Source organism: Mesoplodon mirus (genome assembly GCF_964341445.2).
Source record: "Mesoplodon mirus genome assembly, chromosome: 19".
Classification (NCBI taxonomy): Eukaryota; Metazoa; Chordata; class Mammalia; order Artiodactyla; family Ziphiidae; genus Mesoplodon; species Mesoplodon mirus.
In genome coordinates, this window is record NC_138995.1 from 49984300 (window position 1) to 50000277 (window position 15978).

At 49.0% G+C, this 15978-nt stretch overlaps 2 protein-coding genes across 7 annotated transcripts in view; one reads left to right on the plus strand and one right to left on the minus strand.

Moving 5' to 3' along the window:
* Positions 1-265: 265 nt before the first annotated feature.
* On the minus strand, positions 266-13861 carry THAP8 (THAP domain containing 8). Of its 3 annotated transcripts, none has more exons than XM_082608020.1 (4): positions 13722-13861; positions 3020-3212; positions 2464-2856; positions 266-843 (listed from the first exon to the last, which is right to left on the minus strand). In XM_082608020.1, the coding sequence occupies exons 2-4, from the start codon at positions 3164-3166 to the stop codon at positions 703-705; spliced, it is 681 nt and encodes a 226-aa protein (XP_082464146.1). In that variant the 5' UTR covers positions 3167-3212; positions 13722-13861; the 3' UTR covers positions 266-702. The 3 variants fall into 3 exon arrangements, with proteins under 3 accessions (XP_082464146.1, XP_082464145.1, XP_082464144.1); XM_082608019.1 differs by lacking the exon at positions 13722-13861 and adding an exon at positions 12431-12681; XM_082608018.1 differs by lacking the exon at positions 13722-13861 and adding an exon at positions 12417-12680.
* The window catches only part of WDR62 (WD repeat domain 62), a 53432-nt gene continuing 50279 nt past the window's right edge, over positions 12826-15978 (plus strand). For all 4 annotated transcript variants that reach the window (XM_082607951.1, XM_082607952.1, XM_082607953.1 and 1 more), the window contains exon 1: positions 12826-13376. In XM_082607951.1, coding sequence (XP_082464077.1) covers positions 13200-13376 — 177 coding nt within the window. In that variant the 5' untranslated portion in view covers positions 12826-13199. The remainder of the gene's footprint in view (positions 13377-15978) is intronic.

The following is a 15978-nucleotide window of genomic DNA, read 5'->3' on the forward strand; positions in this document are numbered from 1 at the left end:
ACCCCACCCTCCTCACACACAAACACTCACTCCCTTCCCTGCTTCAGTGTTCACCATAGCAACACTGTCTTCCTCCGGCTTATACCTTAGATGGTAGGGTACGTGCAGGGGCCGTTCTTCTCCCTGGAACATCCAGTCCACGTGCCTTCCAGGCCAGCTCCTTCTCATCATCAGGTGTCTGCTCAAACACTGTCTCCTTAGAGAGTCCTCCCACCCACCCAGCCCATTACATTTTCATTCAGTCTTTATGGCACTTATCACAACCTGAAATTATACTGTTTATTAATTTACTAGTTCATCTTCTGCTCAAGCAGAAAGTGAGCACCACGAGGACAGGACTTTTGTCAGCTGTGTTCACTGCTGTGTCCCCAGCTTGGCATCAGGCTTGGCAAAGGGTACAAGGGGCTCTTCAGAACCAGGTACAACTCTCTCCAAACAAACAACCCTTGCTCTGCTCTGAGAATGTTTTACTGACCGCAAAGATTGAAGGTGGGGTTGGGACCTGGTTCCCAGGGTAATCACTGCTGACAGGGGTCTTGGGCCCAGGTCAGCCCTAAGGTTCAAGGGGTCCCTAGGAGGAGGTGGTGGGAGCCAGGCCCCTGAGGGAGGCACTGCTATGCCCCAGGCATGGGTCATGGGGCTGGGCCAAGCCCACGTTTGATGCGTCTCTCTTCCTCTGTCTTCTATCATCTGTCCCGGTCCTTATGCACTGGGAGTCTGAGTGTCCAGGAGCTCAGGCTTGGCATCCAGGGTGGGAGGTGCAGGACCTTGGGCAAGGACCACAGCTATGTCAGGCCCTCCACAGATGATGGTGAAGGCTTGGGATTCCTCAGGTCCAGGGAGCTGGGCCGTCCCAGGCAACGAAGTAGTAGAGATGGAGGACACAGGGGAATGAGGGGAGTGAGGGGAGGAAAGGAGGGAAGGAAAAAGTGGGGGCAGGGGGAGAAATGGTGAGGAACAGGCAGGTACAGGTGGGGGGGGTGTCAGGAGACAGAGAGAGATATGGGCAGAGAGAGATGTGAGGAGAGAGATGTGAGAACGAGAGAGACATTCATGAGGGTATAAAGAGGTATGGGGAAACAGGGAGAGAGATGTGGGCGAAGAGAGACATGGAGAGACAGATATGGGGGGTGGGAGAAATGTAGGGGCAGGGAGACAGGGATATGGATATGGGGGATAAAGATGCAGATGAAGAGAGACATGGGAAGTGGGGAGATAGATGGGATGACAGAGACATAGGGGGCAGAAAGACAAAGATGAATGTGGGAGAGAGAGGAAGAGATTGAGAGACAGGGATGGAATGGGGGCAGGGGAGGCAGAGAGAGACACTGTCAGCCCAGGGGCCCTGGCAGGCTCCATGAAGAGCCGCAGGCCTGAGTCTGAGTTATGTCCTTGCCCCCGCCCACCCCCCGTATGTCCCTCTTGTGCTCCAGCATGGCTCAGGCCACAGTCTCAAACATAAAGCCTCCGGGGACATCCACTGCAGCTCTAGCTGACTGCTACTATCTGGGGATGTGAACCCAGTGCTGCTAGATCTGCTGAGCCTTCAGGAAAGACCAGAAAATATTTTACAGCATTACTGAGGCCAAAAGAATACTATCTGTGGGCCAGGCCCAACCCACTGGCTGTCAGGTTGAGACACCTTAGCTACAGAGGTACCTCAGGGGCTTTCTGAAACCCCCTCCCACCTCCCTTGTCCAGGCAGGAACAAGGGCCCTGGGACCTCAAGCTTGACCCTGAGGTTTTAAGCAGGAAAAAGGCCTGGTCAAATTTTGATTTTTAAAGACATGATCCCCTCAGGAATTCCTTGGTGGTGCAGTGTTTAGGACTCTGTGCTTCCACTGCAGGGGGCACGGATTCGATCCCTGGTCGGGGAACTAAGACCTCACAAGCCATGTGGCGTGGCCAAATAAAAAAAGACATGATCCCCTCCACTCCCCACGCCAGAAAATACTCAGCAGTAAAACACAGGGGCAAAAGGGCCTTAGATAGGGCCTGGGAGACTCTAGTATAAAGTTGTAAACTCAAGCTCTGTAGGGGCCAGGCAGGGAGCTCTCCCACAGAGGAGCACAGGCCTCCTCTCGGGCCAGACACCTGGGTTTGAATCCTGGCTCTGCAACTTACTGTCTGCCTGGCTTTGGGCAAGTTACTGGACCACTCTGTGCTTCAGTTTTTTCATATGGAAAATGGGGACAAGAGCAGTTTCAATATCAAGGTCATAGTGAGTTTTCAATAAGTTATTAACTCTGTGTCTAGAAGAGAGTAAGGGCTGCTTAAATATTATATTATTATTAATAAATGGAGCAGCCACTACTCAGCTCCCACCGATAGTTGCTTGGTATTGCCAGACTGATTCTTTCAAGCCAGAAATTTGGAAACACGGGTGAAATGTTCTGACTTTCAACTCTGGACTCTAGTTTAGCCGAAAGCACACCCACTGTGTGGGCCAGGCAGGACACTCACCGCGCGCAGCCGGCCCCGGTGCGCCGGCGCCAGGAGGCTCTCCGCGCACAACTGCTTCGCCAGCTGTTCCAGAGCCCGCAGCCGCGCCTGGTGCCGCTCGTGGCGCCGCTGGAGCCTCCGCACCCGCCGCTGCAGCGCTCCCAGCGCCGCGCCCAGCCCGGGCCGGGGGTGCTGGGCCGACACTCCAGGGCGCGGTCCCATGGGAACCGGCGGGAGCGGCAGGGGAGTCAGGAACACGGTGGCTGGGACCTCGGGGCTCCCGGTTGCCGGCTCCAGCACCACAAGCTGTACGGGGCCAGGGGCCGGGACGGCTGGGCCAGGGGACAGAGACGTGGTCTCCTGCGGAGTTGGAGGCATGACTGGTTTCTCGGTGCTTCGGGAATTCGTCTGCCTCTGGAAGACAAGGCAAGGGATGGGGGATGGAGGACATCAGGGCCGGACTCCAAGGGAAAGTTCCTCAGGAGTGGAGGGCTGAGAGTCAGCCTGCAGGAGGGACCTCCCTCAGAGGGGAGGGGTGGGGGATCAGACTCCAGCAATGGGACTCTCCTGAGCTCACCTTGGCGGGCGGCGCTCCGGAGAAGATGGAGGGCACAGCATCCGGCCGCAGGTAGCGCACGCCCCAGCGCCACTGGAAGCAAGAGGGGGCGAAGTGCTCGCTGCACAGGTGCTGGTGGCAGCTAGGCACCCAGTGCTCACGCCCCATGTGCCTCAGCCAGGCCTGCAGCCGGGGGCCATCCTTCAGGGGGAACCTGCGGGGGGCGGGGTCAGCGAGATCAGGTCCAACCCCACCCCTCCCTGAGGATACGCACACTCAGAGGTCCCTGGGCTCCAAACCTCTGCCTCCCCTGGGCCAGAATCTGGCCCTGCCTCCCAACCAGGCTCTCAACCTCCTACTCACATCCAGTTCTTCAGGCTCCACCTTTTAAACGCCCAGCATCAGCCCACCTCTCCCACCTCCGCTGACGCTCGCATCCAGCCTCCAGCCTCCCCTGGCTGGGTTTTTGCAACAGTCTCCTTCCTGGTCTCTTTACCCACTGTCACTCTCCCTTCCCCTCCAGTCTGTTCCTCCATATGAATCTCAGGAGGCAGTTTACAAAATCGGACAAATCTAGAATGTGGGAGATCCCATATTCATGGGGGTAGGGATGGGATTATAGATTAAAAGAGATTTAAGAAACATCAGTCCAAAGGCAGATGTGGACTTTGTATGCAACAAACCATTCTGTAAAAAGACATTTTAATACAATTGGGGGAAACTGAACATGAACTGGGTATTAGATAATTGTAAGAAGTTAATTTTGCTAGGTGTGATAATTATATTGGTTTAACCTTCTAAAATAGTCATCTGTTGGAAAAATATTCTGAAATATTTATGGATAAAAGACCTAATGTCTGGAATTTACTTTAAAATACTGCATTAAAGATGTACATGGGAGGAAGGCGGATGAAAAACATTAGCAAAATGTTGACAACTGGTATAAATGAGTAATAGATACACGAGGATTCATTTCAACAACTCTATTTTTTGTGTATTCTTGAAAACATGTTAAAAAGTTTGTTTGTTTTTTTCAGTACGCGGGCCTCTCACTGTTGTGGCCTCTCCCATTGCGGAGCACAGGCTCCGGACGCGCAGGCTCAGCGGCCATGGCTCACGGGCCCAGCCGCTCCGCGGCATGTGGGATCTTCCCGGACTGGGGCACGAACCTGTGTCCCCTACATCGGCAGGCGGACTCTCAACCACTGAGCCACCAGGGAAGCCCCTGTTAAAAAGTTTTTAAACAACTTAACGACAACAAATAACCCGATTAAAAAATGGGCAAAAGGGCTTCCCCGGTGGGGCGGTGGTTGAGAGTCTGCCTGCCAATGCAGGGGACACGGGTTCGAGCCCTGGTCTGGGAAGATCCCGCATGCCGCGGAGCAACTGGGCCCGTGAGCCACAATTACTGAGCCTGCGCGTCTGAAGCCTGTGCTCCGCAACAAGAGAGGCCGTGATAGTGAGAGGCCCGCGCACCGTGATGAAGAGTGGCCCCCGCTTGCCACAACTAGAGAAAGCCCTCGCACAGAAACAAAGACCCAACACAGCCATAAATAAATTAAAAAATTTAAAAAAAAAGATATGTTAAAAAAAAATGGGCAAAGGACTTGAATAGACATTTCTCCAAAGAAGATACAAATGGCCAACCAGCATATGAAAAGATGCTCAACATCATTTATCATTAGGAAAATGCCAAACAAAACCACAAGATATCACCTCATAACCATTAGAATGACTACTATACAAAAACAAACAAACAAAAAATAACAAGTGTTGGCAAGGATGAGCAGAAACTGGAACCCTGTGCACAGTTGGTGGGAATGTAAAATGGAGCAGCCTCTATGTATGGCTGTTCCTCAAAAAATTGAAAGTAGAATTACCATATGATCCAACAATCCCTCTTCTGGATACAGACCCCCTAAAACTTGAAAGCAGAGTCTCGAAGAGACATGCGCATACTCATGTGCATAATAGCATTATTTACAATAGCCAAAAGCGGGAAGAAACCCAAGGGTCCATCAACAAATGAATGGATTAGCAAAAGGTGGTATATACATACAATGAAATATTATTCAGCCTTAAAAAGGAAAGAAATTCTGACACATACTATAACATGGATGAATCTTGAGTACATTACGGTAAGTGAAATAAACCAGTCACAAAAAAACCAAATACTGTATGATTCCACTTATATGGGGTATCTAAAGTAGTCAGATTCAGAGAAACAGAAAGTAGAATGGTGGTTGCCAGGGGCTGGGGGGAGGGGGAGGGAAATTGGGAGTTCTTGTTCAATGGGTATAGAGTTTCAGTTTGGCAAGATGAAGAAGTTCTGGAGGGACTTCCCTGGTGGTGCAGTGGTTAAGAATCTGCCTACCGATGCAGGGGACATGGGTTCGATCCCTGGTCCAGGAAGATCCCACATGCCATGGAGCAACTAAGCACGTGCACCACAGCTACTGAGCCTGCACTCTAGAGCCCACGAGCCACAACTACTGAGCCTGCGTGCTACAACTGCTGAAGCCCACGTACCTAGAGCCCACGCTCTGCAACAAGAGAAGCCACTGCAATGAGAGGCCCGCACACCACAACGAAGAGTAGCCCCCACTCGCCGCAGCTAGAGAAATCCCGTGCATGGCAAATGAAGACCCAATGCAGCCAAAAATAAATAAATAAATTTTTTAAAAAAAGAAAGAAAAAGTTCTGGAGATTGGTTGCTCAACAATGTGAACATGCTTAATACTACTGAATTTAAAGATGGTTAAGAGGGGAGATTTTATGTTATGTGTATTTTACCACGATTAAAAAATTTTTTAATTTTAAAGTTTTTTTTAAATGAATTAAATAAAAGCTTTCCCAGTGGGAGTGGATAGGGATTATCTGATAAGGCACCCTTTACAGGCGCCCAACTACTTCTGTGTCCATTAGAAGCAGTGCTACCCGTTAACTGGTGCCACTGTCCCCAACGTCTCTTTTTGCCCTCTTTTATAGCAATACACTTTCTATTTAGACCTGGGTTCAAGACTGTCCACAATAAAGACCTCATTTCCCAGCTTCATTTGCAGCTAGAGGTGGCCACATGATTAAATTCCGGCCAGTTTGTTCTGTGGGAGCTGCCAGAAACTGTGAAACACTAAAGGTTTATTTTAAGCTGCTAAATGTTGGGATAGTTTGTTATGGAGCATTAGATAACTAATACAGTCAGTCATCCACATCCCACCTTCACAATGTCTTCGATATCTGTGACATTATTTACTTAACATTTTTCTTAAAATTGACCAACTTAAGTATTAAACGAAGATACCTAAAAGAGAAACTTTAAATCACAACTGAAAATGGAAAACCAGTATCAATTCCATAAATAGGAGTTAACCATAAAAACACCTGATACCTTTACTTGCTGAGGGCTATAAGGCCTGCTCTCTCTTTGTTAAAAAGGAAGAGTAAGGAGTGTTAGAGGGTAGGGGACAATCCCATCCATAGGAGACAGGACAAATAAACTCAGGCATATGCACACAAAAGAATACCATGTAGCTCTAAAACAGGCTGAAGGCACTGTATTAACTGATATGCCACTGTCAGGCATATATTATGTGAAAAAAGCAAGGTTCCAAATAGAGTGTATCAGCTTTTAGTAATTGTGGCAGCCTGAATAACAGTCCCCCCAAAGACATCCATGTCCTAATCCCCGGAGTCTGTGAATATTGCATTTCATGGCAAAAGATGTAATTAAGTTAAGGATCTTGAGATGGGGAAAATTATCCTACATCATCCGGGTTGGCCCTAAAAGCAGTTGCAAGTATTCTTATAAGAGGGAAGCAGAAGAACATATTACCACAGATAGAAGAGGAGACGCAACGTGACAACAGAAGCAGAGATTGGAGTGATGTGGCCAAAAGCCAAGGAATGCCTGCGGACACCAGAAACTGGAAGACGCGAGGAACAGATTTTCTCCTAGAGCCTCCTGGGGAATGCAGCCCTGCTGACACCTTGATTTTTGGCCCAGTAAAACCGATCTGGATTGTGAGAGAATAATTCCTGTTGTTTTAAGCCACCAGGAGTTTGTAACAGCACCCATAGGAAACTAACAAAGTAATAAAGGGTGAAACAAGAACGTATGTTCAGATTTGCTTGCATGTGCATAAAGAAACACTGGGAAAGACACATAAGAAAGTACAGAGGCCACCAGTGGGGAGGAGGTGGATGGGATGGACAGAGGTTGTTGGTGGGGAGCAAAGGAAGGCTTCTCAGGCAAAAGGCAGACAGAGAGGGAAGTGGGGGATAGCTGGTGAATGAGGACAGAAGGGCTGACTCAGAGGAGAGCGTGGCATCCAAAGAGCAGAACCCCAGGGCACAGAGCCAGGAGCTCTGGCTGCTGCAGTTCCTTCACCCTCAATCTGAGATCCAATGTTCTCACCAGCCTCCTTCTGCCTGGACACGAACATGAAATCCCTTGTACCAGCACTTCCCACCTACTCCTGGGCAGAGGCTGCCAACTGATTACTCCACGTCCACTCTCTTCTTCTTCCTTACCAACAAACCCCAACTTTTTTTGAGGCCATAATGTGCCCTGTTAGACGACTGTCTCCCAGGTTCCTTTGCAGTAAGTGGGCCATGTAACTAAGTTCTGGCCAATACTTTCATGTTGGGTGAGACATCTAGGATGGTACCTTAAATGTGAGAGGGTTCTCAAATGGAATCAGAAGCAGCTCAAGGCGCAAAGGAGGAAAGTAATATCATAGAAAACCTCTTCCTAATTTGGTCTTGTTTTTATTCTCTTTTGTTCCTCTAGATGGCAACATTTATGATAGGAAATGTCCCTCTCTAAAATTCTACCTTAAGTGCACAGCCAGTGTCCTCCTTTTTTCATAGAATATTTTAGTCTTGTTGGCCATTCTATCTACAGCACTGCTAGGAGTTCTTCTTTTCTTCCTTACTAACATAACTCAAAATGTCTTCAGGGTGGTTAACTGCCCAGCAAAAGACTACATTTCCCAGGCTCCTTTGCAGTTGCGGGGGTGACCAATGATGAAGAACCTACCGTTGGGTGGGATTTCTGAGAAGGCTTTGTAAAGGGGACCAGCTCAGTTTAGAGTCGTGTCTCTTTTGCCCTTCGTCCCTTCTCTTTTCTCCCTACCAGAAATGGTTGGCCATGATGGCTGAGGTACTTGGCAGCCACTGGATGGATATGAAAGATGCGACCCTCATCCCTGATGATTGTGGAACTGCCACACCAGTGCTCGTCTGCCAACCTCTGTACTTGCTTCATGTGAGAGAAAAATAAACCTTGCAGTAGGCTGTATTATTGTTCAAGACATTTGCTGCCTTCCCCACACGAAGATACACATTTCTACTCTACGGACCTGACGCTTGCCACAGACTTGCTGTGGCCAAAGTAGTAAAAGTGATATGGGCCACTTCTAAATATGCAATTTACCAGGAGCCATTCAGTGATTCTCCCCACTTTCTCTTTTCCCCCTCCCACAAGACCACCAATATTCCAGGTAGGGGAGGCTCCTTCAGCCTGAATCCCCAATTAAGACACAGTAGAGAAGGGCCACAAATGGCCTACAAAGGACATTAGTGTGAGTGAGGAATAAACCTTTGTTGTGGTAAGCCACTGAGATTCTGTGAGTTTGTACTGTAGCATAACCTAACCACGCTGATTCCTATAGACCCCGTAATTTGGTAAAGCCACTATTATTTCAGGACTTTGTTACTACCAGACAGATGCAATTCCTACCTGTGAGACACCTCCCCCTGCCATGAGAGATGACTGTCATTTGTTCCTGAAAGGGCCTAAATCACAACTAATGAATGTTTCCTTTGGCACCCAGGCAGAAATTTCGAGTTACTTCCTAGCAGCCACTTCCCTCCGTGTTTCACCTTGTTCCTTCCTAGCATCCGTGCCCTCTCTTGAATCTCCTTTGGGGACTGCTCCTCACCAAACTCTTAGCTAAATGGCTTCTTAGAGTGACTCAGGGATGGACCTTGAGGTGGGAATGGGTCAGCCTGTGTGAGGAACAGCCTGGCAGCCATTGGTGGGATTTAAACAACACAGACATGAACTGATTTTTATACGGTCGTCTGGCTGCTATGCACAGTTCTCACTGTTCTCCTTATTATGATGTGTGAAGCACTTAGAACACTTACCTGGCATACAGTAAGTGCTCTTTAAGCAAGTTATTATTGTCATCGCTGTAAGGGAAGCAAGCGTAGAAGTAGGGAGACCAGCAAGCATCTATCAGAGCGTCTCATTAAGAAATGATGGGGACTTCCCTGGTGGTCCAATGGGTAAGACTCCACGCTCCCAATGCAGGGGGCCCGGGTTTGATCCCTGGTCAGGGAACTAGATCCCATATGCATGCTGCAGTTAGGAAGTCCACATGCTGCAACTAAGAAGTCCGCATGCCACAACTAAAGATCCCACATGCCACAACTAAATATCCCGCATGCCACAACTAAGATCCAGCACAGCCAAAAGAAAGAAAGAAAGATTAAAAAAAAGAAAGAAAGAAAGAAATGATGGCAGCCTGGGCTATGCTGTGACAGCAGAGGTGATAAGAAGTGGTCAGACTAGGAATGTGGTGGGTTTTCTTTCTTTCCTTATTTCCTAATAGTTTAGTGAGGATTCTACCATTTGCATTTATAACTGTATTGTCAAGGACTTAGGGCTTTTGTTGTGATTGCTGCAGGATGGGACTGTTTTGGAGGGTAGAGTCAAAGGATGGATTAATGGACTAGATTGGGGGCAGTGGTGCTGAAGAAAAGAAAGGATCAACTTGTGTCCTCAGTTCTTCAATGACTGACCCCGCACCTATCCATGAGCTCTGTCAGGGAAGGAACAAGATCTGTCAGGGTCCTTTGTGTCCAGCAGGAGCTTACTTGCTACAGGAGACACTCGGAGTTGCTGACTTAATAAACGATGTCAGAGTGATATATATTAAAAAGCAAGTCTGTGGGCCTCCCTGGTGGCGCAGTGGTTGAGAGTCCGCCTGCCGATGCAGGGGACACAGGTTCGTGCCCCGGTCTGGGAAGATCCCACATGCCGCGGAGCGGCTGGGCCCGTGAGCCATGGCCGCTGAGCCTGCGCATCCGGAGCCTGTGCTCCGCAATGGGAGAGGCCACAGCAGTGAGAGGCCTGTGTAATGCAAAAAAAAAAAAGCAAGTCTGGACATACTGATTTAGGTTCAGACTCCTCTGCCCTCCTCCTACCCTGAACCGGTCCCTCAAGGGATAGCTGGGACATGGCATTCTGAGTTTCCTGAGGAGCCCATCTGAAATGCATTCATCGAATTCATCCAACAAATATTTACTGAGCACCCACTACGTGCCAGGCACTGTTCTAGGTGGTGGGGACACAATAGGGAATGAGACAGAAAAAAATCCCTGCCTTCATGGAGCTGACATTCTAGTGGAGGAGCCACTAAATGAATATATCAAATATGTGGTATGCCAGAAAGTGGTAAATGTTAAAGGGAAAAATAAAGCAGGAGGTGAATAAGGAGAATATGTATGTACTGGGAGAGGGTTATCATTTTACAGAGTGGTGGTCATAAAGAGAAGATCTTTCCAGGCAGACAGAACAGCACAGGCTGTTCAAAACAGGGAAGGGCCCTGGGGTAACAATGTGCCTGGCATGCTAGAGGAACATCGAATAAGCCAGTGACACTGGAGCGGAGTTAAGTAAGGGGCAGGAGGGAGGAGATGAGGTCAGACAGAGAGTGGGGATCCAGCTCCTGTAGGGCTTTGTAGGCCTGTTCTCTGCCTGCTCCAGCCTCACCTTCTTGTCTTTACAGAGTCAGGTGGGAGCTGGGGAGGGGATCTGAGCCCTGAACAGACTGTGGGAGCAGGTTGACAAATGGAGAGGCTACTAAAATAGTGCAGTCATGCAGTCGGGAGGTGACAGTGGCCAACACCAGGGTGGGGGCAAGGAAGGTGGTTAGAAGTGGTAAATTCTTGGTACACTTTAAAGGGAGAGCCAACAGGATTTGCTAATGGACTGGATGAGGAATGTGTCCTGGCCCACTTAGACTAAGGCCACCAGGGACAAACATGTAGTCTAGGGAAGTCATGTTTATTTACCACGGCAATAAGGGAACTGTACACCAGAGATACTGTGGGGAGTTTCATCAAACAGAGGAAAATAATTATTATTTGGGTTTGGTGAATGGGTGAAATTTAGGTGAAATGTAAGTGAAACAGTGTTTGGATAGGCTCAAAGCAAAGCAGAACTGTGTGTAAAGGGATCAATATTAGACCTGGATTACAAAGTGGGCCCAGGGTCCGTCTCCTTGGAAGCAATAAAGTTTGGATAGATGTGGAATACTGTGTCCAGAAACCCCTTACCTGAAGCTCTGCACCTGGACTGTAAATCAAGGCTGCTTCTCTGTGTCAAAATGACTCAACTTCTCCAAACCTTAAGTAAGATGTTTCATTGTTACTGATGTAATTTCAAACAGCAGTTTGTGATGGCCTACGATTTTAGAGAACAAAGCTTCCTAGTAAGAAAGCAGCAGTCACTCAAAAGAAAGGGAGTTTTGGGCTTCCCTGGTGGCGCAGTGGTTGAGAGTCCGCCTGCCGATGCAGGGGACGCGGGTTCGTGCCCCGGTCCGGGAAGATCCCACACGCCGCGGAGTAGCTGGGCCCGTGAGCCATGGCCGCTGAGCCTGCGCGTCCGGAGCCTGTGCTCCGCAACGGGAGAGGCCACAACAGTGAGAGGCCCGCGTACCGCAAAAAAAAAAAAAAAAAAAAGAAGGGGAGTTTTGTCACTTTACATCTGCAGCACGTCCCTGAGAAAAATATAGAAAAAAATTTTCCTATTAACTCTTCAGCTAGCTTTTCCCGTGTCTGTCATTCCAGCCAAATAAATAAGAAAGTAGGTTTTTTGTTGTTATTGGGGTTTTTTTGTTTTACAGTTCAAGCTAATTTTTACTTTCTCAAGTGTGAGAAAAGAGAAGAAGTAAAGATGACTCTAAGGGTTTCTAGCCTGAAAGACGGTAAGGATGGAAAGCTATTAACTAGGATAGTAAAGGATATGGGAGGTTTTAGGAGACAAAATCAGGAGCTTGGTTTCGGATGTTTTGAGTTTGAGATGCCTCAAATCCGTGGGGATGGCGAGTGGGCAACTGTAGGCTCTTTCTGAGCCTGGACCAACCTCACTTCTGTCTACACAGCCCTCCCATTCCTCCGCTCGCCCCGTTCACTACCTGCAGTTAATCGTCTACCCCTGCTGTTGCACACATCTGCACCTTTACATGTGCGGTGTTTACTGTTAGTGAAATACGGTCTCTTCAACCTGCTAACCCTGCTTCCAGACACCCGCAAGATGGACTAGGTCCCCCGCACTGCTGCATTTACCCTCGGGCCCGCCCCCACAGGGCCCCGCCTCCCTGCAAGCCACGCCCCTCGTTTTGCTCACTTGTAGAAGCTCACCGGGCGGTTGTCCGCGCCCAGTTGGCCCGCATTGTTGGAGCAGTTCGGAGCCCGGCAGTACTTGGGCATGGCCGTCCAACCCAACTGGGTTTTGCCCGGTCTGAAGACGCACTTTGGTCCTCGCCAGGCGCCGCCGAACCCCGCCCAGCCCGTGCGCTTGCAGCGTGCCTGACGTAAGGGACCTCATCACGTGCCTGCGTACTGCGCGCCAGGCCGTGTTACCACAGCTACGCCCTCATCACGTGGCAAATGGAGAAAAGCGAGAATGTCTGCGCAAAGCCGGCTCTTAGCCACCCGGACCTCATCACGTGATGGGGGAGAGGTGGCGTCAAGGCGTTTCTGAGTCTGCGCCAACTCTTCAGTCTTTTTCGGCTCCACCCTACGCTTACATCCGGGCGACTGCCACTGCGCGGATAGTCGCCCTTGGGTGGGGGTGGGGGGCAGCAAAAAGCGAGGCGAGGAGGCTTTGGCATTAGCATCGTAAAAGTTAAAACCTGATATTTAGTGAATGATGAAAACACAGACGGGATTAAAAAAAAACTCCACAACGCTCGATCAAGCATCAAGCTGAAGAGTCGTGACTCCACCCTGCCAGACCCTCCGCTCCGACTCTTAGCTCTCATTGGTCAAAAGCTCCGCCTGGCAACCCTGAGATTGGCCAGACCGGCAGCCGGCCGCGTCCAATGGGCGGCGGCGCCGGCTTTCCCGCGGCCGTTCGCTGTTCGGTGGCGGTTGAGGAGTGTAACGGCCGCCGGGCTCCGGAGCGACCATGGCGACCTTGGGGCCCGGAGGCTACGCGCGGAACGATGCAGTCGAGAAGTTGCCATCCATCATGGCGGGAGTTCCGGCGCGGAGGGCCCAGTCCTCCCCGCCCCCCGTTCCACCGCTCTGCCTCCGGCGGCGGACGAGACTCTCGGCGGCGCCCGAGGACACGGTGCAGAACCGGGTGAGGTGCTGCTTGCCTTGCCCATCTCAGTTCCAGGTTCCCCTGGGTCTCCCTTGGTCCCGACCTTAGATCTTTGGCCCCGCCTCTCAGCCCCCGGTTGGTACCCCCTCTAGTTGCTCTCTGACCCGACTAGTCCTCTAAACCCCGCCCCCTTAGCCAAGGCTCATCCCACTGCCCTATCTCCTCCTCTCTCGGGTAGTGCCCGTCGTTCCTACTCCCACTTCTCAAACCCTGGCCCCACCCTTAGCCTTTGGAACGTTGCCGGGGTTCCTCCCTGGCCTTTTACTTTGGAGCGCATTTTAGTTTTGCTAACCATCTCCTAGTTCTGTTTATCCCTTTAGTTACCTTTAGACGCATCTCTGGGCCCTTCCACTTTTGTTGACCTCACCCCCCTCTTGGTCTTCAGGGTCCCTACCAGGGTTCAGTCCCGAGTCCTACTTGTTCCAACTCTTCCTCTAGCCTGCCTTCCTTCATCTGCTGCCTTCTCTTTCCTTCTCCTTTACCAAGGTGGGATTCTTAGTCCGTATTGCCACCCTAAATTATGGACAGGATGTGAGTAATATTTGTAAAATCTCAGCAGCACTGCCGGAGGTAGGGAGATGGCGTGTAGAACAGTTCCTTCAATCCTGAGACACAGAAACAAAGATTTTAGAGTAGGTAGAAGAAATTCCAGTAGCACAGCAGCAATTTAAAAAATTGTTTTCCAACTCGCTGAGCTGCAAAGTCTGTTTTTATAAGATGGAGATAACAATAACCATGGTGTTGTAGGGAGATGCGACAAGATTGTGAATATGACCTACTTGGCACAAAGTCCAGGTAGAGGGTCAGTACGTGGTAGCTGCTGTGGATCTTGTTTCTCCTCCGTGGCTTTCTGCTACACTCTGATTATATCACCCACTCCTGGGTGCAAGGCGCTAGGCAAGTGGCCGCTGCCCACTTCTCTCGCCATACTTCCCTTGGCCTCCCTCTCATGAAGGTTCAGTCACACTGGCCTGCTTTCTGTTTTCCTGAGGCTCCAATCTCTTTTCCGCCTCTTAGCCTTTGTGTTTGGTGAGTCCTCTCTCTGGGCTTTTTGCTGCAGTCTACCTGGCTGGCTCCTATCCCTCGAGTCTCAGCCTGAATATCCCTACCCTGAAAGGCCTTCTTGAACCCCAGCCTAAAGCAGACACCCACCTAAGTCTCTCACCCAGAACCCTGTACTTCATAGACCTTATCTTGTATGTTCCTGAAAGTGCCTTGTGGGCTCTAAAGTGTATAAAGGAGAGGAATAACAATAGTAATTTCAGAGATGCAGTATAACAAGGTGGTTAAGAGCAGTGCCTCTGAACCCAGACTGCCTGGGCTTTAACCTTAGTTCTGTTCTTCCTTTCCTGATCTTTTCTGTGCCTCAGTTTCCTCATCTGTAAAATGAGGATAATAATATAACTGTTCCCTTATAGGGTACTGGTGAAGATTAAGTAAGCTCACATATCTTAAGTAAGCTCACATATTTTAAGTACTTAGAACAACAGCTGGCACACTGTAAGTACTCTCTTGGTGTTAGTTACTGCTGTGATTGTGTATTCAATATTTGGGATGATTGATGTCATTTATTTTTCTTGTTTGGTGGTGTAGGGTCCATCCAGCTTGCGAAAGACCTAGTCTAAAAATTACCAGCTATGCTAATGCCCAGTAATGCTGACTAACAGATTAAAAAAAACGTGACTGCCATTGGCTGGTTGCCTGGGTTAGTCCTGGCACTGCTCCTTCCAGATGGATAACCCTCATGGGCCTCTTCCCTCATCTGTAAGGTGGAGATGATGATGATGATAGTGACCACATCCCAGCGTTGTTGTGAGCATTAAATAAGTTAATACAGTTATAGGTATTTAAATAGTGCCTGTCTCGTGGTTAGATGCTCAATAAATATTAGTTATTACCATCTTCTATTTGCCTTTCGTTTCTGAGGCCCACCACCTTGCTTGAGAATGTTTTACTTTATAATAATTAGAAACTAGTCTCTTCAGAATATGAAAATCCCACAGTTTGTTAGTTCATACTCTAAATTGTTTAATCAGCCATGATGGGGACTGGCTCATTCGACTTACCTTGCTCAGAGAATTTTAAAATTTTAAATGCGATTGTTCAAGTTCACTTGTTTCTTTACTCGTTGAACCTCTAGACTGAATTTATTGAGGGAACGGACAGTGTCCACTTTTGTTCACTGCTGTAAACAAAGTGCTGCACAAAGTGCTGGCTTTGAAGCCAGAGACTACCTGGGTTTGTGTCCCAACCTTTCCACTCCACAGGGGTGGGACCTGGGCCTCTGTCCTCATCTGTAAAATAGTGGTGATAATAGCACCTTCTTCGCAGTGTTGTGGGCTGTCAAGTCTTCATCCATGTAAAATACTTAGAGTCTTATTCACCTTCTCAGTGAAGCCTTCTCCCCTTTCTCTGTACTCTCAACCTCCTTCCTTGCTTAATTTTTCTCTAATGCTCCCATCGTCACCTGACATCTATTTTACATGTTTGTTCTGTTCATTTTTTTTTTTTTTGCCTTATAACATATTTAATCAGTTATACATATACATATGTTTCCATATCCCCTCCCTTTTGCGTCTCC